General features: G+C 33.4%; 1 protein-coding gene across 1 annotated transcript in view; it reads left to right on the forward strand.

Moving 5' to 3' along the window:
* The window catches only part of LOC133185339 (vacuolar protein sorting-associated protein 16 homolog), a 765,182-nt gene extending 748,922 nt beyond the window's left edge, over positions 1-16,260 (forward strand). Inside the window, exons 21-22 of the mRNA XM_061320487.1 lie at positions 2,676-2,779; positions 15,732-16,260. Coding sequence (XP_061176471.1) covers positions 2,676-2,779; positions 15,732-15,873 — 246 coding nt within the window. The 3' untranslated portion in view covers positions 15,874-16,260. The remainder of the gene's footprint in view (positions 1-2,675; positions 2,780-15,731) is intronic.
* The last annotated feature ends 10,771 nt before the right edge of the window (positions 16,261-27,031 follow it).

Below are 27,031 nucleotides of genomic sequence, written 5' to 3' on the forward strand. Positions count from 1 at the left end.
AAAGCTTTCGAAAACTTTTTTTTTTTTAATTTTTAAAATTTTTGTAGCCTATATGTAAACTTAGACCTAAATAATATCTAGTGAATTTTCAGTATAACCTTTGACGGTAGTGCTTTGGTACGCTGTAGCATCACAAAATACAATTAACACGCATTATTCAAACCATCGGATCTTGAATGGAGAGGGTGTCCGATTCCCCCTTTTGGATGATTTTCTGGATTATTAAATTTATACAGATAGAAGAGACAATCATGCCCACCCCCGGGGGGCTTGAAAGAAGGAAGTTTTTCAGATGGAAAAGATTTCTACTTGTTTGTTTGGCAGTTTTCTTATATTTACTTCTATTTCTCTCTCTGTCTCTTTTGAGTGGGCTTGGAACCACATCCCCCTTTTTTTAAAAAAGGTGGAGATCCGAACATGAAAAAGGCTAATATTCTATCCAGTAAGTAATATATAATTATGTACATTTAAAGGAGAGAGCATTACAATTATTTACAGACATATGTAGTCTTTTTCGAAATAGAAAGGGGGGGGGGAATTGTGTGCAATTCCACTTTCGTATTTTCAATACATGTACATAATTTTTGGACGTTAGGAGTGTTTGGCCATACTGTACCGGTACATCAAAAATTGAATTTAAAAAAAGTAGTTTATTGAACTGGATGTAGGATATAGTAGCATCTGTAATAAGGTCTGTTATTCGAGCGAGCCGCTCACTTTGACGAAACTTGTAAGGATGGTGTATCTAGGGTTGCCTTGCTTATACATAGGATCCGATGCTGCTTATCTGGCCTTCAATTTTTTAAAAGTGTTTGGAACAAGCCCATTCTAAAGAAACTATATTACCACAACTCATTGGATAAAAATTTATCCCCCCCCCCCACAAAAAAAACAAAAAACATGAGATATCCTTTATTTGTGAATCTACCGTAATTACCCAGGTGAAATCTAATAAATTCAACAGATGATGCACATAATTTAAAGACTAACAATTTTTATTGTGTGCAGGATACTTAGTAAATGTACAGGGTATTAACAAACACTACTATTATTATTAGTCATATCTATGTAAACAAGTCGGTTATTAAAAAGAATATAGAATGAACATTTCAGATAAAATTTTCTAAACTATTGCATAATAGATGTAAATTAAGGACCTGTATTAAAGAAAAATTGAAAACTTAAGACATTTCCAATAGAAACGGTGTTGTTGTCTAATAGTAGCCGTAACATAAGTTTCTCCGCATGAAAACGCTTTTGTTTTTAAGAAACCGATTAAAATGGGTAATTCTATGAAATAATCAATACGTTTTACAAAAATACACTGATCTGTCGATTCATTTTTATCAAATATTTAAATATTTTGACACTAATTAAATATATTTCTTATGTGCATGTAAGTGTTTCCGAGACTTTCGACAGTTTTCGTTCTATACATTAACAATCTTTTTATTCAGAAAAAATTAGAGATACATATTAGTTTTAAAAGGTATGTTACGTTCCGTAAGGGTGAAAAAATAAGCAGCTAAACTTTGGTAATTGAATAATTGACCATTTTATTGAGCCAGCGAAGAAAAATACTTACCATTTCGTCCATTTTTTTTTTCCATTAGCAACCGAACAATTTTCAGATAGCAGTAATGTACGCGCATTTTTTCTAATAGCAACTGTTTAGGTACTACACCGTGATTTCAGTCCGATTTCAGTATAACATGGCACACAAGTAGACTACACTAAGATACATAATTCTGTATATCAGTTTTTGATTTCAATGAAGGGTGTTGCGATGGTTACTAAAAATAGAAATTTCTGTGAAATACTTTCAAAATGCTACTCCTCCTACAGTTTCAGTCCGATTTCAGTATAACACGGCACACAAGTAGACTACACTAAGATACATAATTCTGTGTATCAGTTTTTGATTTCAATGAAGGGTGTTGCCATGGTACTAAAAATAGAGATTTCTGGGAAATACTTTTAAAATGCTAATCCTACTACAGTTTTGATCTGATTTCAATATACACAAGTAAACTACACTAAGATGCAAAATTCTGTATATCTGTTTTTCATTTTGATGAACGGTGTTGCCATGGTTACTAAAAATAGAAATTTCCTTGAAATACTTTCAAAATGCTACTCCTCCTACAGTTTTGGTCTGATTTCTGTATAACTTGGCCACAATTAGACTACACTAAAATACATAATTCATTCTACTAGTTTTGGATTTCCATAAACAGTGTTGCCATGGTTACTAAAAATAGAAATTTTCTTGAAATACTTTCAAAACGCTAATCTCCTACACTTTTTGTTTAATTTCAGTATAACTTGGCATACAAGTAGACTACACTAAGATACATAATTGTTGTTATTGTTTTTTGATTTTGTTTTGATGTTGCCATGGTTACTTAAATAAGAATTTCTGTAAAATTGTTTTAAAAGGCTACTCCTCTTACAGTTTTAGTCTGATTGCAATAAACTTTGCCACAAAAAGAGACTTAACAAAGAATCATTTTTATATTTATTGCTGTTGCAAAGTTTAAAGTCCAAGTGCTACTTTTATCTTCCTTTATAAGTACAACCAGTAGAGCTACAGTCTTGTCAGAGACTTCTGGTTTTTATTCTTTTCAACAATTTAAGAGAAACATTGAATTTACAAAAAGAATTCTTTTTGTCAGGCTTTTGTAGATGTTTGTTCAAAGTATGGAAATATGAAGGAAGCTCTGAAGTATTTGGTCAAAGTATCTCCGGATCAGAAAGTAAAATGTTTAGTTAAAGTGGGGTAAGTTGAAAGTTACATATGCTTCACATAAAGGCACTCATAAGAACCAAAAAAAAAATTGCTGGTGCCCAATTGCAGTTAATCCATCTGTCTGCATACATTTTTTAGCTCACCTGAGCTGAAAGCTCAAGTGAGCTTTTCTGATCACCCTTTGTCCATCTGATTGTCTGTCTGTCCATCAGTCTGCAAACTTTTCACAATTGTAAATTGTTCAAATCATGTCCCCTTGGAGTAGGGTGGGGCCACAATAGCGGATCAAAGTTTTACATTGAAATATATGAGAAAAAATCTTCAAAAATCGTCTTCTCAAGAACCACTGGACTAGAAAAACCAACACTTATGTCGAAGCTTCCTGAGGTAGTTAAGTCTGTAAATTGTTCACAAATTATGCCCTCCTAAAGGGGGATCAGAGTTTTACATTGAAATATTTAGGAAAAATCTTAAGAACCACTGCACCAGAAAGATGTAAACTTCCTAAACTAGTAAAGCTTGTATATGGTTCAAATCATGGCCCCTGGGGGTAGGATAGAGGCACAGTATAGAAACGAGGTTTTACATTGAAATATGGAGGAAAAACCTTTACAAATCTTCTTTTCAATGACTGCTGGACCAGAAAAGATTAAATTTAGTTGAAAGCTTCTTTAGGTAGTGTAGATTGTAAATTATTCAGATTATTTCCCCCAGGGTAGGGTGGGGCCTAAAAAAGGATTATATAGGGGAAAATCTTTGAAACTCTCTTCACAAGTGCAAATCTATGATGAGTCAAATTAATGTGAAGCATCCTCTGGTAGTGAAGATTCATTTATCTTCAAATCATGGCCCCAGTGTATAGGGGTCACAAAAACGATAAAGAATACAGAGGAATATATGTATTGGGGGTGGGGGGGTGGGGTGGGAAGTGGGGGGGTGGGGTGGGGGGGGTCTGATGCAGAACAGAGTAAAAGTGATTCAGATGAGCATTGTAACCCATGGGCCTTTTGTTTGCTTTATTTTGGCTCACCTGTGCCAAAGGTTTAAGTTAGCTTTTCTAATCAAAATGTGTCCTAGCTGCATAATTTTACTTCTCTGGTTGAGAAGATTTAGACAGACAAACCAGAGAGCTACAGACCCATGTATTATAAAAACTCTTGATTTACAGCTACTTTTTTTTCCCTCGCTTCAGGTATTATTTTTGTATTATATAGGCTCCCTCAGTTAAATGATGGTATCCAATCAATAACCATATATTTTACTCGTAAAGGGGATTAAAGTTTGTTCAAATAAAGGGCTGCACCCTCTTTCAAGGGGAGGTAATTTAGCATTAGTGGAAAAATGGTATCTTTTAAAAAACCTTCCTCTCAAGCACCACTGGGCCGGAAAAGTTGAAACATACATGAAAAACTTCATAACATAGTGTAAATTCAAGTTTTTTCAAATCATAATCCATGTGGTAGGATGGGGTCACAATGAGCAAAGAATGTTTTACATTGAATATGTAGGAAGAATCTTTAAAAAATTTAAATTCAAAAATAAAATCCCAATGTATTTTGAAACTTCCTTTTTTTAATCTTTTCTGAAATCGTCTTCTTCATCCAGTGAAACTAAACATTGTCTCTGTGCATTCCCTATAGAGTATTTTCCATGTGAATGTGCGCGCAAAAGACCTACATTTAGCACATCTACACAACATCCCTATTTACCCTAAAAAGGTTTTATGTAAATCGGATGAGTGGTTCTATGAGAACACTTGCAGGCAAAAAAGTACCTGAGAAGAAAGTAGGAAAAAAAAGAATAACTAAGTACTTATTGCCTAAGCAATAACAGGTCTTTTTATACCCCCCGCTTGAAAAGTAGGAGGGTATATAGTGAACAGAATGTCCGTCTGTCCGACTGTTATAGCCCCCGCTTGAAAATTGGGAGGATATGTAGTGATCAGGATGTCCATCTGTCCCTCCGTCCGTACCTCTGTCTGTACGTCCATCTGTTACGCTTTGAGGTACCTATCTCTTTTCTGCAACTCCTCTTATACCACTGAATGAAATTTAATGAGACTTTCACAGAATCTTTGTTACATAATGCCATTGTGGCCTCCTATTTTTAGCTCTTCTGAGCCAAAGCCTCAAAGAGCTAATGCTATGGCCATTTGTGCGGTGTGCGTAAACTTTTTAGCTCACCTGAGCCAAAGGCTCAAGTGAGCTTTTCTGATCAAAATTTGTCCATTGTCTGTCGTTGGCGTAAACTTTTCACAATTTCAACTTCTTCTCCAGAACCACTAGGCAAATTTCAACCAAACTTGCCACAAAGCATCCTTAGGTGAAGGGGGTTCAAGTTTGTTCAAATGAAGGGCCACGCCCTCTTCCAAGGGGAGATAATTAAGAATTGGTGAAAATTTGGTGTCATCTTTTAAAAATCTTCTTCTCAAGAACCATTGAGTCAGAAAAGTTTATACTTATGTGAAACCTTCATTACATAGTGAATATTCAAGTTTGTTCAAATCATGACCCCCGGGGGTAGGGTGGGGCCACAATGGGGGATCAAAGTTTTACATAGGAATATATAGGGAAAATCTTTAAAAATCTTCTTCTCAAGAACAACAAAGCCACAATTAGTCATATTGATATGAAATCATCCTCAGGTAGTGTAGATTCAAATTTGTTTAAATCATGACCCCTGGGGGTAGGATGGGGCTACAATTGAGGATCAAATTTTTACATAGGAATATATAGGAAAATTCTTTAAAAATCTTCTTCTCAAGAACAACAAAGCCACAATTAGTCATATTGATATGGAATTATCCTCAGGTAGTGTAGATACAAGTTTGTTCAAATTATGATCCCTGGGGGTAGGGTGGGGCCACAATGAGGGATCAAAGTTTTATATAGGATTATATAGAAAAAAAAATCTTCTTCTCAAGAACAACGGAGTCACAATTAGTCATATTGATATGGAATCATCCTCAGATTGTGTAGATTCAAGTTTGTTCAAATCATGACCCCTGGGGGTAGGGTGGGGCCACAATGAGGGATCAAAGTTTTATATAGGATTATATAGAAAAAAAAATCTTCCTTTCAAGAACAACAGAGTCACAATTAGTCATATTGATATGGAATCATCCTCAGATTGTGTAGATTCAAGTTTGTTCAAATCATTACCTCAGGGGTAGGGTGGGGCCACAATGGGGGATCAAACTTTTACATAGGAATATATAGGGAAAATCTTTAAAAATCTTCTTCTCAAGAACAACAAAGCCACAATTAGTCATATTGATATGGAATCATCCTCAGGTAGTGTAGATTCAAGTTTGTTCAAATCATGACCCCCCGGAGTAGGTTGGGGCCACAATGGGGGATCAAAGTTTTAAATAGGAATATATAGGGAAAATCTTTAAAAATCTTCTTCTCAAGAACAACAAAGCCACAATTAGTCATATTGATATGGAATCATCTTCAAGTAGTGTAGATTCAAATTTGTTCAAATCATGACCACCATATAGGAGAAGAAATCTGCTGATGAAGAACAGCAGAGCCATATTGACTCAGGTGAGCGTTGTGGCCCATGGGCCTCTTGTTAGAATATGGGCCATAACTCAAGAACCCCTTGGCCAATTATTGTCGAATTTGTCACAGGGTATCCTTTGCCCAAGGGCTCCCGTTTATACTAAAACTAGGGTTGTGACCCTTAAAAAAGGGGAGATAATTAGGACAATAGAAACAAAAGCACTGGTTGCTAAAAAATCTTCTTCTCAAGAACCACTGGGCAGATTATCACCAAACTTACACAAAAGGATAAGGATATGTTGAAGATTAAAATTTGCACAGGGAATTACTCTGGGGCAAAGGGCGTGCTCTCAAGGTCACTTCAAAGTTGACCAAAAATTACATTTTATTAAAATGTTTATATTTTGCTTACTATAAGGACTAGGATCATCAAATGTTGTCAGTTGATGCATCTAAAGGTGCGGTCACACGATGCGATTTTTCATTCGATTTTCATTCGACTTGCTCAGGTAAGTCGATTGGAGTCGATTGGTTGGGTGGTCACACGATACGATTTTACATTCGATTTACAAACGATTTTGACAAGAAATGAACAGGTACTTGTTTTTTTTTTAGTTTGAAGTAGTTCTGATTATTGTAATAAACCTAAAAAGCATCATTATGAAAATATTTTTCCCCTTCATTCAGCTTAACATTACGTCATTTGCCCCATTATGACGTTGATGTTGACGTAATCTACAGGTTATGTCTGAAGAAAACATACCGCATGTAAAGAACTTGTCTGAAGTATCTGATGTTTTCCAGGGTTATGTTTTCTTTTTTTCATTTCGGCATTTATAAGGATTTTTAAAGAGAACCTGCACTACACTTTCGCTTTAACAAGAAAGGTAAAATAGCTACGTCGCAAAAGTTAAACTTGTTCCGTTGACCAGCAGTTGACGAAAAAATATTATTGAAAACATTTGAAATATCACCTTTTTATTTTCACAAATTACTGTAAGTGAAATACTTACAGCCCATTGATTACTATGTGTATATTTCAAATGCGTGACTGGGTACACTGTAAATCAAATTCACCAGACGCTCCAATAATTAAGTTAATCAAAATTTTAATAAAAGTAACTTTTGGTAGGTAAGTAAAGAATGTTACCTTCCTAAAAAATTAATAATAAAATAAATAAAAATAAGACGTAAAAACTTCCCTGATGATATGTAAACTAATCATTAATATTTTTAAAGAATTCAATGTTGAATCTTTTTTTTTGGGGGGGGGGGGGGGGGGGAGGGGGGGGGGGCAAGTCCAAGTTCAATTTATTCACTCAAACCAAAGTATTGTTACATGAGTTAAAAAATTAATAACATACAAACATATAATTTTACAGTAGTAAGAGGTACATGTACAATGCTACATCACATCGATTTGAAAGGAAATAAGGAAGATAATTCAAGGAGAAAAGACAGCAACGTAATTTCTCCTAATAAACATAAATAGTTTTTTTTTTCAGTCTATTTTTTTCGTTAGTAATTCCTTATATAAGGAGAGTAGGGGTGTTTACAGAGGCTCTTACTTGTAGGAGTAAAAATTAAAAACCTAATCTAGTTAACCACTTCATTTAGTACTTTTATGTGAGTTCTAGAAAATTAAAATCTACCATTTTGAATTATTCTACACGTTTACATATATATACATGAAATAAGTTGAATCTTGTGACGAATGTTTATAATTAGAATCCGTGCAAATACTTAAAAAAATACTTGTTCATATTATTGATAGAATTGGGGTGTTTACGCGGCGTCAAGTCAAAAGTATCTTGCCGTGAACCCCTAGCATACTGAAGTACGGATATGGTGTGTACCGCATGCAGATCTTAATTTACAACAACATAAGCACTCGAAAGATCTAATTTTAATTAGATTTTTAAGCATCCGTGCTGGTTTGAAAAGTAATATCTAAAACTTCTTTTTTAAAGATAAATGCAAAGATTTGAATCAAGCTAAATCTATGATATGCAAAAAAAAATCTTTAATCTTAAATTGGCATTCTATAAACACATGAATCTCCGTCTTCGCAAACTACGGGAATAAAATAAAAGTTTATGACTTGTATGCTTTATATAATTGCCAGTTTCACCCGTAATTGCCGTTTACTGGGTATCCTTATATTTTGTCAATAATTTATACATTCATTATAGATGACAAACGTAACGACCATTCATTTCGCGTCGCGGGAAATGTCATTGTGACGTCACGATTTTCACTGGAAAGTCGATTGAAAATCGGACGCCATCCGATTTCCAATCGACTTTCAGATTCTGCTTTCGACTTTCGACTTGGGTGGTCACATGGTACGATTTTAGTCGAAAGCAAATCGAATGGAAAAATCGGATGGAAAATCGAATGAAAAATCGCATCGTGTGACCGCACCTTTAGGACCTCATATCATGTTGACCAAAAAGTAGGTCATGATGACCTACTTTTAAATTTTGCGGCCATTCTTTTTCAAAATGATTTAGAGGCATATTTTGAACAATTTAAGGCCTATCATCATCAAACTTTGACAGTTGATTGTCTTGGGTCGTCGGAGTACATCGACTAAAAAGTAGGTCACCTTGACCTACTTTTTGAATTATGCCTAATCTTTTTCAAAACAATTAAGGTCATTAATTCGAATACTGAGAGGTTTAGAATCATTAAATCTTGTAAGATGATGCACCTGGGGGCCATAAAACATATTTATTAAAAAGTAGGTCACAGTGACCTACTTTTTGAACTTTGTAGGCATTCAATTTCAAAGCGTTTTAGAGGCATAATTTGGACATTTTAAGGCCTATGATCATTAAACTTTGTAAGTTGATGCATCTTGGTTCCTCAAAAAACGTCAACTGAAAAATAGGTCACCATGACCTACTTTTGAAAATTTATGGCTTTAATTAAATATTTCAGGAACTTATTAGCTTATAATCATCAAAAGTTGTCAGTTGATGCATCTTTGGTCCTTGGAGTACGACAACTGAAAAGTAGGTCACCCTGACCTACTTTTGAAATTTTATGGCTGTATTTATATTCTTGGGTACTTTTTGGCTTAGAATCATCAAAATTTGTCAGTTGATATATCTTGGGTCCTCACAGTAGGTCGACTGAAAAGTAGGTCACCATGACGTACTTTTCAATTTTTATGACTATAATTAAATATTTATGGTACTAATTGGCTAAGAATCATCAAACTTTGTCAGTTGATACATCTTGGGTCTTCGGAGTAGGTTGACTGAAAAGTAGGTCACCGTGACCTAGTTTTGAAAATTTTTGGCTTTATTTAAATACATGTATATCAAGTACTAATTGGCTTAGAATCACCAAACTTTGTCAGTTGATGCATCTTGGGTCCACGGAGTTAGTCAACTGAAAAGGAGGTCACTGTGACCTATTTTTGAAAATTTTTGGCTTTATTTAAATATATCAGGTACTTATTGGCTTAGAATCATCAATCTTTGTCAGTTGATGCATCTTGGGTCCTCAAAAAAATGTCATCTGAAAAGTAGGTCACTGTGACCTACTTTTGAAATTTAATGGTTATGATTTGAAAAATATTTTAGGTATTAATTGGATTAGAATTCACAAACTTAGTTGATGCATCTTGGGTCCTCAGAGAATGACAAGTGATAAGTAGGTCACCATGACCTACTCTCAGGTACTAATTGGCTTAGAATCATCTTGGGTACTCAGAGTGCTTCATCTAAAATGTAGGTCATGATTACCTCCTTTGGAATTTCAAGGCTTTATCTAAATATACAGGATACTTAGATAGAAGTGATAGGTTGTACAGTTTATCAGAAGAGCGATTCAAGGTCCTTGGGCCTTTTTTTTGGGGGGGGGGGGGGGGGGGGTGACTCCTTTGAAAAAAAAAAACAATATTATCAATTTGATAACTCTAAATGATAATAAAGTCATCTCAAGGCATCCAAAGATATTTAACTACAGTTTGAAAAAGGAATGTTTTGATTTCTGGATCACTTTCCTTTTTTCTTCATTTACTTCTGGTCATGACCGAAATTGCTCCAAATAAATCAAAATTTTATTTTACATCTAAATTTTTTTTTATACTATCATCCCTAATAGTTAAGATAAAAATACTTGTGTTTTTTGACCGGAATTCCCGGTGGAAATTGTTTGTTAACATCAATATTAGCCCAAATATCTGTAGAAACCAACAAAACTTGAAAAATTCACTTTTTTAACATCACTTCCTGTCACGACTGGAAAAGAAAGCAACGTATGATTTTCACATGATGCTTAAAAACTGACAACTGACTATCAGTCCTGAAAGTTTTGGATCTTATTTGTTTTCTGTTGCCAAGCAATTGTGTGGAGAAAAATGCATTTGAGGACAGGAAAACATGCAACGGAAAGTGAATTTTACAAAAATATTTGAAGTTACTCTAGACATTTGCAATCTCAACTAGTTCTAATTGTAATGGAGACTGTTACAGATGTTCCCAAAACACTCCCTTTACACCATTTTGGTGCCCCATTCCCTATAAGCTTCATTTAATTAGGCAAAATCTTTTTATTATAGACTTGATATCTATGTGTACGAACTTTCTGATGAAAATATGGTTATTTTTAATCAAAATGATATAGAATAGAAGTAAATTCTCACTTATATACTGGGGTATACATTCAAATCAATTTTTGGGGAGAACTAAGTATAAGCGTTATAACATAAGAGGCTGTTGTTTCAATAGTGGCAACACGTATGAAACCGCTATTGAAATAATATCCACTATTGAAATATTTATTTCAGTAGTGATCGATATTTCAATAGTGGGTACATTGCTGCAACCTCTATTGAAACTAGAGGTACTGTGAGCACTGAGCTCACTAAATGATACCCCCCCCCCCCACTTCCCATATGATTATAATGGCAAAGTCCATGTTTTGCTCTGGGAGACCCGAAATAAGTGTCAGATCAAAAAGTAAAATAGAAGATGCACAATGGCATTATGTAACAAAGATTCTGTGAAAGTCTCATTAAATTTCATTCAGTGATATAAGAGGAGTTGCAGATAAGTGATGGGTTCCCCAAAGCCTAACAGACGGATGGATGGACGGACAACATACAGACGGACGGAAGGACATCCCAATTACTATATACCCTCCCACTTTTCAAGCGGGGGGTATAATAATTCTTTCAATAGCGGACATTATTTCAATAGCGGTTTTATATGTGTGACCACTATTGAAATAACACCCACTGTTGTAACACATGTAATGCTTAATCTAACTTCCCTTTAAGTTTTGTTTTTAATGTCTTGACGAGTAGACATTGGATTTACTATCCATATTTGTAGTGTAGGTAAACCAATGAATATATGCGAGAATTTAGTTCTATTCTACTCAGTATATTCTTTTTATTAAAAATAACCATATTTTCATCAGAAAGTTTGTACACATAGATATCAGTTTTCTTTCTTTTTAATGTAGATATTCTAATTTCTACAACTATCTGTATTTATGATCCTTTCCTTTCCAAATCAGTGGTGGCAAAGATGAACATTATATACCAAAATTACTTAAAACTTGCATGTATTGATTGATTGTTTGATGGTTTTCGCCGAGTACATATAACATTTGCATGCTTTGTTTGAATTTAAGGTACGTCAGTTAAATCAAAGATGTCCGTGTATTAATGGTTATTTCTAGAAAAGAAAGGAAATAAATTTACACATCATATTTTAAACTCAATAGATTAATTATTATGTTCGAAAACGTAATGAACAATTACTAATAATAATAATATTTTATTTAAAGAAGGTAACCTGCATGATCTATTCTTCCCCTGGGCCTTCTATATTTCAATTACAAAGGATACAAATACACATGTAAATATACAATTCAACATGTAACAGTCATAAGGAATTACAATCAGAACATTATGAATAGAGAGTCCATGTCTGGTAATATGTACATATAACATTGTAGATAGAATATCAAAAACTTATATGTGCTCAGATAATTGTACGACAGCTGATAATGTAATTTTGTACATTACACTTAAATGCTCGTAGAGATTGAGAGAGTCTAATGTGTTGGGGAAGTTCATTCCATAGGTGTACACCTGAGTACTGAAAAGAGGTCTTGAATAAGTCTTCTCCTCTGCTCCTGGGTATTAAGCCACTGAACTAAGTACATGATGAGGAGGGGGCCTATTTTAAAATTGTGAATATCATGGCCCCTAGGTCAGGGGTTCTAGTGTTAGGGCGGGACTCTAATGATTATATAGTTAAAATGCATTAATTCTTTGAAAATCTTCTTTTCTCCCCCTTTATATAAAGAAGATAAACTAGGCGCATGGTTTATGATGATAAAGGGTGCCTCTTCCAAAATTGTAAATTTCATGGCCCCTGGGACGGGGGTTCTGGTGCTGGGGCAGGACTCTTACAATTATACAGTGAAAATGCATTTATTCTTTGAAATCTTCTCCTCTTATTATTCTTTTTTTTTTCAGACAAAATTTTGCGCACACGATTTTTCAAAAACTATTCAATAAATTTCTTTGAAATTTTCAGGGATAAAAGGTCTTTATATGAATTTTATATAAAATTCCTTGTTTTTTGTAAATTCAGTTTCTGTGCCAAGTTATGAACAATTTTCTGATTTTAAAATTAAATTTTGTCCTCTAAAGATCTAAGGAACGGTTTAAGATATGAACTGGAGACTTGTAAAAGACGTTCAAAATTACCTTTTTAGGTCACCTGAGTAAACCCAGGTGACCTATTGCTATCTGTTTTTGTCCATCGACGTGCTATGTGCGTTAACATTTGAACATTTTTAGCTTCTTCTCTGAAACCGCTCAACCAATTTCACACGATTTTGGCATATAGTACCTATGGGTGAAGGGGAACACAAATTATGAATTTCATGGTCCCTGCCCCCTGGGGCCTGAGGGGTGGGGCCAAAACCACAAAAATTAATGAAATCTTTAAAAATCTTCTTTACTCCTGGACATCAAGTAGTCAAACTGCTGATATAATTGTAATTAACATTGAGCCCTCTACCAAAATTGGGAAATTCATGGCCCAAGGGTCAGAGGTTCTGGTGCTAGGGTGGGGCTCTGTTGAATATATAGTGAAAATGCATTATTTCTTTAAAAATCTTCTCCTCTGCTCCTGGGTATTATGCAAACAAACTAAACACATAGTTATGATGAGGAAGGTTGCCTCTTCCAAAATTGTGAATTTCATGGCCCCTGGAACAGGGGTTCTGGTGTTAGGGCAGGGCTCTTATGATTATACAGTGAAAATGCATTTATTCTTTGAAAATCTTCTCCTCTGCTCCAGGGTATTAAGCCGATGAACAAAGTACATAGTTACGATGAGGAGGGGGGGCCTCTTCCAAAATTGTGAATTTCATGGCCCCTAGGTCAGGGGTTCTGGTGTTAGGGCAGGGCTCTATTGATTATATAGTGAAAATGCATTAATTTTTTGAAAATCTTCTCCTCTGCTCCAGGGTATAAAGCTGATGATTAAAGTACATAGTTATAAGGAGGAGGGGGACCTCTTCCAAAATTGTGAATTTCATGGCCCGTGGGACAGGGGTTCTGGTGTTGGGGCAGGGCTCTTATGATTATACAGTGAAAATGCATTTATTCTTTGAAAATCTTCTCCTCTGCTCCAGGGTATTAAGCCGATGAACAATGTACATTGTTATGATGAGGAGAGGGACCTCTTCCAAAGTTGTGAATTTCATGGCCACTGGGTCAGGGGTTCTGGTGTTAGGACAGGGCTCTATTGATTATTTAGTGAAAATGCATTAAAATTGTGAATTTCATGGTCCCTGAGTCAGGAGTTCTGGTGTTAGGGTGGGCTCTATTGATCATATAGTGAAAATGCATAAATTCTTTAAAAAACTTCTTCTCCCCCTGTATATAAAGAAGATAAACTAGATGCATGATTATGATGATCAAGGGTGCCTCTTCCAAAATTGTAAAATTTCTGGCCCCAGGATGAAGGGTTCTGTGAAGGGGGGGGGGGGGGGGGGGGTCTATTGATTATATAGTGAAAGTGCATTGTTTCTTCAAAAATCTTCTCTGCTCCTAGTTATGATGAGCAAGGGTGCCTCTTTCAAAATTATGAATATCTTGGCCCGTGGGTCAAGGGTTCTGGTTTTAGGGTTGGGCTCTATTGATCATATAATAAAAATGCATTAATTTTTTAAAAATCTTTGTCTCTCCCCCTTTATACAAAGCAGATAAACTAGGTGCATGGTTATGATGGTCAATGGTGCCTCTTCCAAAATTGTGAATTTCATGGCCCCTGGGTCAGGGGTTCTCCAGAATAGGGGGGGGGGGGGCTCTATTGATTATATAGTGAAAGTGCAGTATTTCTTTGAAAATCTTCATCTCTGCTCCTAGGTATTAAGTAGTGAAAGTGCATTGTTTCTTTGAAATCTACTTTTCTGTCCCTAGGTATATTTACCAAGTATATAGTTATGATGAGCAAGGGCAACTCTTTCAAAATTGTGTTTATATTGGCCCCTTGGACAGGGGCTTTGGTATTAGGGTGGGGCTATATTGAATCTATAGTGAAAATGGATTATTTCCTTGAAAATCTTCTCTGCTCCTGGGCATCTAGGAGGCAAATAGAGTATTTAAATTTGTAATAAGCAGGGATGTTTTTACCAGATTTTGAAATTCTGTACCCTTTGGTCAATTTATTGATTCCTACTGAAAGAAGTTATTCCCCTTTGCTATTCACCTATAATAGTTAATCACTATAAATAATGTAAATTAAAAGGACAATTGAATAACAGAATTATACAAGAAATTTTATAATATTTCAAAATACAAAAGTACTGTTATAGCTTTTAATGGTGGGGAAAAGTTTTAAATAATAGATAAATGAAAATGGTACAAAAATACCATATCTTTGTACAATAAATAATCTTTAAAGAGCAAGAGAGGCCAATGCAATGGGGAATGAAATGAGTTAACTGATAGTGCTGTAGAACTCTTGTTTTGTTTAGTCCGCATGAGGATAGTGACAAATGGGGGAAAATACAGGCAAATAAATAGATCAACTTTTAAGATTTGTTGTTGAGTACTAAATTAGTATTTTGCTGATCCCTGATTATCCAATTTCTCTTGGTTTTGGGCAACAAAACTTTATTTATCAGCTTATTTTGTTTGAATCTATGGATGATCGTTACATTATACTCAGGTGACCGTTAAGACCCTTGGTCCTCTTGTTAAACTAGCTGTTTCCAAAAAAGTCTTTTTCAAGGACTATGCTTGTCTGTAATAACAAAATTTTGAGAAGGGGATTTTTTTCATAAATAAACCCATGCAAATTTTTTTGTTTATGGAGATTTCCTGTGCCAAAAGCAATGAACGAAACTACATTCTTCCTTATATGCACAAATTTTAATAAAAAAAATTAAATAACTTTGAATAAACAAAATTGTGTATCTTTTTTGTGCAGGGAAAAGAAAAAAGCAGCAGAGACAGCATTTGAAAATCACAGTGAGGAGGAATTAAGTTTTGTTTTATCCAAGTGTGGACCAAGTGATAAACAGTTAGTTGATACAATCCGAAGCATGAAACAGCAGCTAGGTAAAAGATGATGAGATGTTAAAATTCTGACAAGACTGAAATATTTGATTATTGCACAATTTTATGTACAGTAACTGGAAAATGTTTTGGTTTCATATAGGTCTCCAAATTCACATATTTTAAAGGGAAAAAAACTATATTTATTGTATCCACAACAAAATATACGTAAAATGAGGTTTAAAAAAAAATAAATTAAATGTCAATTAAATTGATTGATAAAGGCTCACCTAGGCCGTAGGCTTTTCCTTATCAAAATTTAGATGGCATGTGTTAGTTATTTAATTGTCAGTCGTAGGTATGTGTAGCTCCTCATAATTTTGCACATGTGCTAGAATGTTCTATGAATTTTAATATGATTTTGAGTATGATATAGATAAAAAATAAAAATTTTTAGTCAATTTTCGAATTTTCTGATAATTTACTAGAATTATTGAAAAAACTGGAAAAGAGATGAGTAGTGTAAAACAAATACCTATCATAAATTCAGGAAATGTTCACAAAGATATAGATAACATCTGTGTGTGAACTGCAGTGTTAGAATAGTTAAACAATTATATATGGATACAAGGCCTATCAAAACAAAAAAAAGCCCACACAACTATTCTCTATTAGGTGCAAACTGGGACTGCATCTAAAGGCATCTATCAGAGTGGAGAAGTGATGGTTGACAAAGACAAAGGTACCCCACCAATGGGAGCCAAGAACAATAACTCATATTACCGATACATGTGTACATTAAACTCCCACTCTCAAGAGGAATCCAATTCCATAATTTGTCCGTAAAAAGACCTAGAGAAGACTGCAGAGACGCGACACACTTTTGTATATTATATTATTAACAGGGCTCTAATTGGCGACTAATTTAGTCGCCATGGCACCTAAACATTTTGATTGGCACCTAAAATTATTCTATAAGTCGCCAAATTGGCGACCATTTTAAATTGACTTGGCGATCGTCGAATTCTGAAGCTAAAAACATTTTCAACATTTTTTTTATGAAGAGGCGAAAAAGAAATTTTTTAAGTTTAGAAATCATTATTTAGCAATGGACATATCTTGTGTTTTCTTTGTCACGGTTATTTTTACAACGCACCTAGGAACAAAATTTCGCGTCAGTGCACACAGAGCTAAGGTAGACCAGATAAGACAGTAAGCTGCCCTAGGTAATTTTTGATTCCAGAAAATCGACAATTGTGAAACACAGTGAATTGGACGGGTGAAGTGGTCAATTGTTCGCCAATTAAATTTTCAATCATTAGAGATGTCATTTTAACATTAATGTTAGGTGGTAATTGTATGGACGAGCATAAAATGTAAATCGTGTAAATAATTAAGGTCTTCCGTCTCCACAGAAGTGATCAAAGAAATCGAAAATTTAATTTTTTCTGTTTTTAGTTAAAAATTGCATCACTTTATTGCATCTTTTTCGCAGATTCGAAAGATGTTGGTCCCACCGGAAACAAAAACAACAACTTCCGGTTATAAGAGAAAAACTAAATAATTTGATTATTTTACTTTCCAATAAATATTCTTTATAGATAAAGTATTTGAAATGAATTTTAAATATGTTATTCGGACTGCAAATGTCTAAAGTAACCTCAAATATCTTTCAAAAAATTCACTTCCAGTTGCAAGTTTTTCTGTCCTCAAAATGAGAAGTTGTCTGAGCGAGATCTCAAAAACAGGTAAAAGATTAAAACACCAAATTTTTATGAGTAACAGACCTTGAGGAGTAGGCAAAACCATTTTGGTTAAACGCGTCAGTTGTAACTTCCGCTTGTCACAGGAAGTGATCAAAGCAATCAAAAATTTTAACTTTTCTTTTTAAATTAAAGTTTGCATCACTTTATTGCATCTCTTTCGCTGTTTTGAAATATGTTAGATTCCACCCGAAACAAAAACGTCAACTTCCAGTTTTAGGTGATAAACTACGTTATTTCGATATTTAACTTCTCATAAATATTACTTATCGATAAAGTACTTGAAATGTTTTTATGCATTTTGTAGATACTGCAAATGTCTAAAGAAACGTCAGAGATTTTTTTTTTTTATAAAATTCACTTCCGGTCGCTTGTTTACCTGTCCTCAAAATAAGAATTTGTTCTCACAATATTGCTCAGCAACAGTAAACCACTGAAGTCTAAAACTTTCAGGACTGATAGTCAGTCATCAGTTTATTTGAATCGCGAGAAAATCTTGTATCGCCGTTACTTCCGATCGTGACAGGCTGACGACCAAGGTTAAATCTCCAGAGTGTCTGAATTTCTTTTAACACCTTTTAATCTTGAATTAACGTTTTTATTTTCAGAATCGGACGGAAGACCTCTCATTGCTCACAATGAGTTTCTAGTTCTTGATATTATTATAGTTTTAAAGAATATTTCATAAGGTCCAAGTTTCTTAAAAAGACTCCAGACAGTTGGTACGATGGAGTTTTACATGCATGTTTAGGTTAAAACCTTTTGGAATATGCCTAGTTTTTATTTGTTGTTGATTTTTAGCTCACCTGAGCCGAAGGCTCAAGTGAGCTTTTCTGATCAAAATTTGTCCGTTGTCTGTCGCCGTTGGCGTTGTTGTTGTCGTTAACTTTTCACAATGTCATCTTCTTCTCCAGAACCACTGGGCCAATTTCAACTAAACTTGGCACAGAGTATCCTTGGGTAAAGGGGATTCAAGTTTCTTCAAATGAAGGGCCACGGCCTCTTCCAAGGGGAGATTATTTCAAAATAGTGAAAAATTAATGGCATCTTTTAAAAATCTTCTCGAGAACCAATGGGCCAGGAAAGATGAAACTCATATGGAATCATCGTCAGGTAGTGTAGATTTAAATTTGTTAAAATCATGACCCCCGGGGGTAGGATGGGGCCACAGTGGACGATCAAAGTTTTACATCGGAATATATAGGAAACTAGACTCTTGTTGCTATGGCAACAAAAAGGTCTTCCGTTCTTCTATATTAATCAGTAAGAATTCGCTTTTTTCTATGTAGAAAAAAAAACATATACTGTACATACAATATTAACGGTGAAAGAAAGAATTAACTAGAAAATACCCTTTCAGTACTTAAGGTACTTTGATTTTCATGACCAATATCTTGTATACCTATGGATAGCTATATGTATATCATAAAAAAATATTCAAAGAAATCTGTATGGAATGTAGCGTTTTTTTCAGTAACTTTTGCAACTCCATTCAATATATGTACATGTATATATTCCGGCTTGTGTGACACGCCTTACACATTGGATTAAAACTACGATGAGTGGCATTTAAAAAAGTTGTTTGCAAACATTTAAATGATAAAAAAAAGAAATGAGTACATTTAAGGATATTTGTCATATTTTCAGTGCACATTTATGTTCTGGCAAAGATCGCCGCATATTGTGATGGTGATATAAAAAAATATAAGGGTATGGATCAAGAATAATATATTCCACCTTTACCGGTTTTAAAAAAACAAAATATTTATAGTAATCATGAAAGGGGGGCCTACACAAACAAACTAGCGAATATATATAGCTGTGCTGCAGACGGGTCAGCTTCCTTATCTCAGTTCCTTTCCAAGCTATTATGAATGCTGTTTGATCTAAGTAAGACCCCCCCCCCCTTTTTTTCTGAATTCGATGATGATTTGCTTATTTGCATATAATGATTTCGTAAACATTAAACTTAAAGTCACTGAGTTTTGTAAAATAATGATATCATGATTTGACAGCATACCAACAAAGACATAACTATAAGAAAGATTATTCAATTACTTATTTAGCAATTGAAGTTTAAAATACAGAGATATGATCAAGACGCAAGAATTTGAAAGGTTTGATAAACACACAGCACCTTCTAACCCTTTACCCATGTCCCTATTTCATTTTATTTTATTTCAAAACAGGTATAGCGCACTTAGTATACGACATGGCCTACAACATGTATAGTGCATTTACAAACATTCAAAATATTTCAATATTTTATTATATCTAGTTAATCTAGCTATGAGCAAATACAAATTATTCCAGTACCTAGCAAAAAAGTCATAATTATTTCAAACAAAATCAATGAAATTTACATATTTTGCATGGGATATACGGAGAATTATTGAATCGGCATTGAAAAAATACAGATTAATGTATTTGAACCAACTTGAACTAGACAAATCTTTAATGTTTTTTTTTTTTTTTTTTTTTTTTTTTTTTTTTTTTTTCATGGTACATGTATACTGTTACATTGAAATCATTCTGGCTTAACTTGGTCTTTATATCAAAAGCTGATTTTAAACTTCAGTTATCCAATTTTCCGAAAGACTCTAACATGGGGTTATATATACATAAATCATGGGGTTATATATACACAAAAGACACGGCAATTCATAGTAGTGTGCGTAGCCTAGCGGTGTACGCTGAACTCTTCTTGTGCTTGGGTCTACGGTTCAATCCCCCAATTTCATTTTGGGGGGGGGGGGGGGGAGGGATTTATATTTATGATAGCTATTGTTATTAATACATATTTAATTTTTTTTTTACTTAAGCTAGTTCATTTTTAATCATCATATTTTCCACATAATATCAATATACACATCAGAAATAAACACAAAGATCTATACATAATTGTTTCAACCTATCTATGTACCATATAGAACGTTACCTGGACTTATAATAACATAGGATTTTCAGCCATTTTGGAAGAAAAGACACATGAAGAGAAAAAGTGGATAGATAAGATGCAGCAGTAGTTCCCTAAACGAATAGTGATTTGGGCCATAGAACAAAAATCTTGAAAACAGTCAAGAAAAAATATAATTCTGTAAAATGTCAAACAGATTAAAAATATCAAAATTATGAAAAAATGTACATGTTTTGATTTGATTAAAGTGATGTAGTTTGATGTATGCAAATACTAGTACGCAGAGAGGCTGATTGTGGAGTAATAAAAGAGAAATATCTCCTATACAGTGTGAAAGTATTTGTCTTGAATTTATAGCCCGAATCAGAGCATAGGTTTACCCAGAAATATTTAATTTATATAATTTACATGTAAACATAGTTCCGTATCTGTACATGTATTTCACAAAGCTAGTTTCCTAATTTCAATACAGCATATGCATCAAGTAAATCTATTTATAGCAATAGGTACTTTCCATTTAAAACATGGTAGTATGCGAAATGCTGGGAAAGGGCGCTATACCTCTTTGTTGAATCAAAATTTACCGAAAGATCATTTCGAACTACTTTCATATAGAATACTGCAGTACATACAGCGTCAAGTGATTTTGATTGACAGGCCAAACACTTCGTGTGATACTTTAAGCAGAAAAAAAACAGGTTGTGATCATGACTGACTTTGAAATCAAAAAACATTTATTAAATATATAGAACATTTCTTTGGTCTTTGTATATATATGGATAGGAGAAGTGTGATTAAGAGTGAATCTCTCTCTCTCTCTCTTTCAATCGACATCTAAATTTAACATTTCAGTATCATAATTTCATATTATGAGAAATAATCTACCATTATAGAATATGAATTAAATATAACCACATGTTCTGGATTTAAATCTATAATGAATATATAATTTAAATGCCTATTTGCGCCAACTTCTCCTAATATAAATCAAGACAGAGGGTGGGGGGCTTCAAAGGACGAAGATAGTTTAATACTTATCCGACATATCAATGGACTTGTGCATTTTTTTTTATCACTGTAATTATTCTTTTTTCAGAAGAAACATCTAGCAGAACCATATTTCACACAGAATCGCCTTTTCACATAATATTTTATTAACTCTTGGAGTATTTCACAAGAATCGCCTTTTCACACAATTTTAAGTGAAGGGTTTCAATTTATATCTAAAAGTTTTAAAACTGTATTACGATTTTCTATCGCTCAGTTCCATTTTAGCGGATGTTATACCGGTATTTTTTATATCGAAAATAAAACTCGGAAATCGGAATATTTGGCATTCAAATCGTAGAGTGTATTTAGAGAATAAAACATCGACTGCATTATAGAAGGCTTAGTAACAGTCTTATTCTGAACTATATGAGATAAAATTGCATTCCATCACTATAAATGTATACAGTTTATAGTATATATTTACTTGAATGTGCTAGCTGCCATAAATCAGTTTATTTTAGATATATATATACATGTGTAAATACATAAGCATTCTTCAATAACTGTCAATATGTACAGTCTTACACTGCATTGGCAACTTTATACTATACATCCACTAAATGTGGAAACCAACGTACTCTTGCATGTAGAAGAGAGTGAATATGGAACGTCTAAATAGAATGCAGACATCAACGACGTCATCGATACTATTTCCGCAATTATCTCGAAAGTTCTATTCTCACATACAAGTCAGAGTTATCTTTCTTTGCCCATTCTATACATACTAGGTGAATGGGGAAAATGATGGTACCTAAAATCTTGAAAATGCGCAATCCGATTTGAAAAGAAATTATATATTTGGTATTTGTAGACTAATTTCTGTTATGCCTAACAATATCTTGAAAAAATATTAAAAAACAAAAAAGTTAAAAATTGACCGATCACAAATTCACTTCCGGTTCGGACAGGAAGTACCGGAAACAAACGAAAACCATTTCATAGTATGACCAATATCTTGATCTATTATTCTTGAAAATCTCAAATCTTTACCTAAAACCGTTTTAGAGAAAAACGCCGGACAAAAGTCCATTTTAAAATTTGAAATTCGACCATTATGTCGGACCGGAAGTGAAAATTTCAAAAAACGGAATTTTATATAAACTTCACTTATCAACCTATTATCCTGTAAAATGTTGTGAAAATCTATCGAAACATCTCTGAGTAATCGCGCTCACAAAATTTGGGAGAAATAATAATAATTTTCCCTAGCAACCGGCCAATTTTTCCATATGATAGGACAAAAAGTCACTTATCTTTTAAGACTTTAAATGAAATGTAAATATGAATAAAATTATTCCTCTTTATTACATAAAGAAGATACATATTTTAAGTGTTTTAACAACACGAAGATATCAGATTTTAAGTTAGTTCTGTAATAGACAATTGAAGATATACATGTTTTGCATTTTTTGATGATTCAGCATTTTTTTTTTTTTTTTTTTTTTTTTTTTTTTTTTGTTTGTTTTTTTTTTTTTTTGTTTTGTTTTGTTTTGATTTTGGAAACATTCAAAGTCAAATTAAAATTTGCATCTAAAAATTTCAGCTTTTGCATGTATTTCCCATAAAAGTAGAGGAATGTCTCTGATGAAATCCGAATTCAAACACGTGGGTTTTTTGAAAATTAGTGTCCGTTGCCTAGCAACAATAATGGATGTTTTGATAAATAAATAGTGAATAATTGTGCAGTGTTACACAGAAAAATTGTATAAATTGTTATCTTAGAGTACTAGAAATAAATTTTAAAGTGATAGAACATAAATCAGACTTCTTAGCAAATTAAAGACTATTGTACAGTTACTTATCTCCACGGCAACGGCAAATTCACCATAGCAACAAGGCCGCAAAGCTTAATTTTGGCAGATTTTCATGTACAGTGGTAAGAAATATTTCAAATTTAGTCCTAAAATTGCAGTAAAGCAAAATTAAAAATGTATTATGGACCTCATAAAAGTATTTTTGTTATATAAATTTCCCATGGAAACGATTTTGAGAACATAACAACCACTTGATTTCATTGAGTGTTTGAAAGATTCATTCTCTGTAAATACTTTGGCTCTTATATATGAGCAGGAGAATACACAGTCACAGAATTTCTTTTAACTTGCTATATGTGTTGTCTAGAATTTGATACCTTTAATTCATATGAGGCAAAGATGTGTCGCTATGTTACCTGGTTACCATGGCAACGTACTCTAAATTTCGAAAAATAACATTTATGAACAAGTTCAGAGTCCCATCATTAATGTTTACAGCAATTCAGAAAAGTTGAAATGACTGTGTGTAAAAGTAAAAAAAAAACTTGCTGTCTTGTATCCAAATGGACAATGTAATTTTGGTCTAAAGAAAGTATTTATGTATTAACATATCCCATGGCAACAATTTTGAACACATACATGTAACAAATACATGTAAGATGTATCTGATAAAGAGTTAAAGCATTTTTTATATAACCATCGTCTTGAAGAAGAGTAATGGCACATAAATTATAGTTGGAATTCGATGTACACATCTCAAATATTCACTAGAGGAATACATTGTGCAAACATAACTTTAAACTTTGAGATGACACGTTTTTACTATGAAAACCCTTTGTTAGCATGGAAATTGGTCCTTTAATGCTTAAGGGAGTACGAAACACCCATGAAATTTTTTAACTCAATTTTATGTTAGAAAAATAATGTCACGCTAATGACAATAATCAATGATATGTATGAGAAATATAATAAACTGTGATATGTTTTCACCATATTTCAGCATATTTTGAAGAAAAAAAAATGAAATTTTTAACTCATTTTTTACCTTAGAAAAAAATAATATCACCTTAATGACAATAATCAATGATCTTTATGAGAAATATAATAAACTGTGACATGTTTTGACCATATTGTCTTTAAAAAAAACAAGATGGTGTTTGTGAAACACTGATGTTCCCGTATGGCAGCTTATAGCAAAGGTATAAGTTTCTCAAATGCAAGTCAAACTTCAAAGTCAAGAGATCAAAAATTTTGTTACCTAAAGAAAGGACTTGTGTCAATGGATATATCTGATAATTATGAAAGCCCAAGCACCAACTATTCAAAAGTTATGGTCAGGGTTAACGTTTTGTAAAAGTGGATCAAACTCCAAGGTTAAGGTCAAAATGTCAAAATTAATGGTACGCAGGGGATGACTTTGTCCCAAGAAATACACAAGCAAAATGTAAGAGCGCTAGCACCAACTGTTCTAAAGTTAAGGCAAAGGTTAAAGTTTTTCAAAGTAGGTCAAACTCTACGTTGAAGGTCAAAAGGTCAAAAATGTTTAAACCCATGGAAAGTTCTTGTCAAGATGAATACACTTGTGAAATATGAAACACCTAGCACTAACTGTTAAAAAGTTATGGCCAAGGTTAAAGTTTGGTAAATTTTTGCAAAAGTGGGTCAAACTTCAAGGTCAAGAGGTCAAATATGTTAGTACCCAAAGGAAGGTCTTGTCACAAGGAATACACATGTGAAATATGAAAGCCATAGCTCCAACCAACCAAAATTTATAGGCAAGGTTAAAGTTTTTTTACAGACAAACAGACAGACAGACGGATGGACAGGACAAAAACTATACACCCCTGAATATTCGATTACGGAGGCATAAAAATTAGAGACATCCTATATATTGGTCAATCAAAAGCCTTCAATTAGATGGTGTTCATGCCATCCACATACAATATGACCATCTGTTATTAAATGCAAATTATCTCTTCATCTATTTAAAATACATACCTGACATTTGAACATATTTACAAGGAAGCTCTATTCCTTATGTACAATAAAGGTCAAGGTCATATCAAAAGGTCAAAGGTCAAATACCATTGTGTCCTCTACTGGTTGTTTTAAGTTTTTGGCATTGATTTTTTCTAAATCGACAAAATATTAAACCGTTTATTCAATTGTCCTCTTTTTGACACATTTTAATCTGTTTGTTTGTTTGTTCGTTTATTGTTTAACATCCCTCTCAAGAATTTTTCACTCATATGGAGACGCCACCACTTGCCGGTGGAGAGCTGCAAATTTATATCTATACTCGGCACTCAGGGCCATTGAGCAGTGGGTCGGTTTATACGATCTCATCCAAAGGACCGGTCTCCACATCCCGCAGTGGATTCGAACCCACAATGTAAGGATCAGCTCCTTACTTCGCGATTCTAGAGCAGATGCTCTAACCACTGCGCCCCGCGGGTGACCATTTTAATCTGGGTTCCATTTCAATCATTCTGTTGTTTTTTCCCCTTAAAAAATGAATATATAATTTATTTTCTCTTAAGAGAACTTAAAGTGTAGTACATGTACATGTGAATTTTCAATTCCTAGGCTATGTATGTTCTATTTTTACATCACATTTTACTCAAATATACTGGTATCAATATCTTTTACTGAACTTTAATAACAAAAAGGTTACCTTTATAAACAGCATCATACAATTTGCAATAGATTAATTTGATAATTCTTAAAACAATAAACTTGTCCAAATTAAATGATTGATTTCAAGTCTTCTTATAGGAGTCGGATAGGTCATATTTTCAACTATCTGGGCAAAGAAAATGGCTGAATTCTATTCATATGCAGGGAAATTTTGTATACTAGAAAATATCAGTTTTAAAAAATTGAATTTGAGGAAATATTTGGCCTATGTATTGTCTACTACCTTCAAGACTTCAAATTATATATTTTAATTTTTTTTCTTTTCAACTAGCAATGCTGATAACAAAAAAAAAACAAAACATGTTCATGTTCAGGTAAATGTTCTAAATCAATTACCTAGAAGTAAACTTTCAAGACTTTACAATGTACCGTTCACTTAATAAGGTTTATTTCTTGGTCAGTACAATATCTAATCTAAATTGATGCATACAAACATTTATTCAAAATATGGAATAAAACTTCTTTTTTTTTAAATTAATTAATTTTTTTTTCGAAGGTACGGGTTTTTAAATTGTTTCAAATTGGCTTTTTATTTTGCTTTGTTTTGTTTTTGTTTTTTCTTGTTTTGTTTTGTTTGTTTATTTATTTATTTATTTATTTTGTTTACCTGTTAATAATATTTGTTTGTTTTAAAAGAATTTGAATATGACACATAAAATTATCTCCCTTGTGATACTCTTCTTTCAAATCGGGTCAGAAAGATTTAATAAAACAAAGTGGTGATGGAGAGAATATTTATTGTTTTAAAATGCTTTGTACTCCCATTTCTAATCATGCACCTGTAAACAACTTGTGTCAAATTATACATCAATCAAATAGAAATACACCTCCTGCCCCCAGAAAAAAAGCCAACGTACAGCAAATCAATTTTTACCAACAAATCAAAAACTCGCATTGCTGCTATTGGTACACACTCAAATCATCATTATGAAGAAATGACAATTATGTATTCATGCAGGATTTCCGAAAAATAAATATAATATTGAAAGTATTCATCATGTGCATGAAACAAATTATTTAAGTTTAAAGTAATGCTTTTTAAAACAAATAC

This window comes from Saccostrea echinata, unplaced genomic scaffold (genome assembly GCF_033153115.1).
Source record: "Saccostrea echinata isolate AGI-Se365-2 ecotype Australia unplaced genomic scaffold, CSIRO_AGI_Sech_v1 ptg000001l, whole genome shotgun sequence".
Lineage (NCBI taxonomy): Eukaryota > Metazoa > Mollusca > Bivalvia > Ostreida > Ostreidae > Saccostrea > Saccostrea echinata.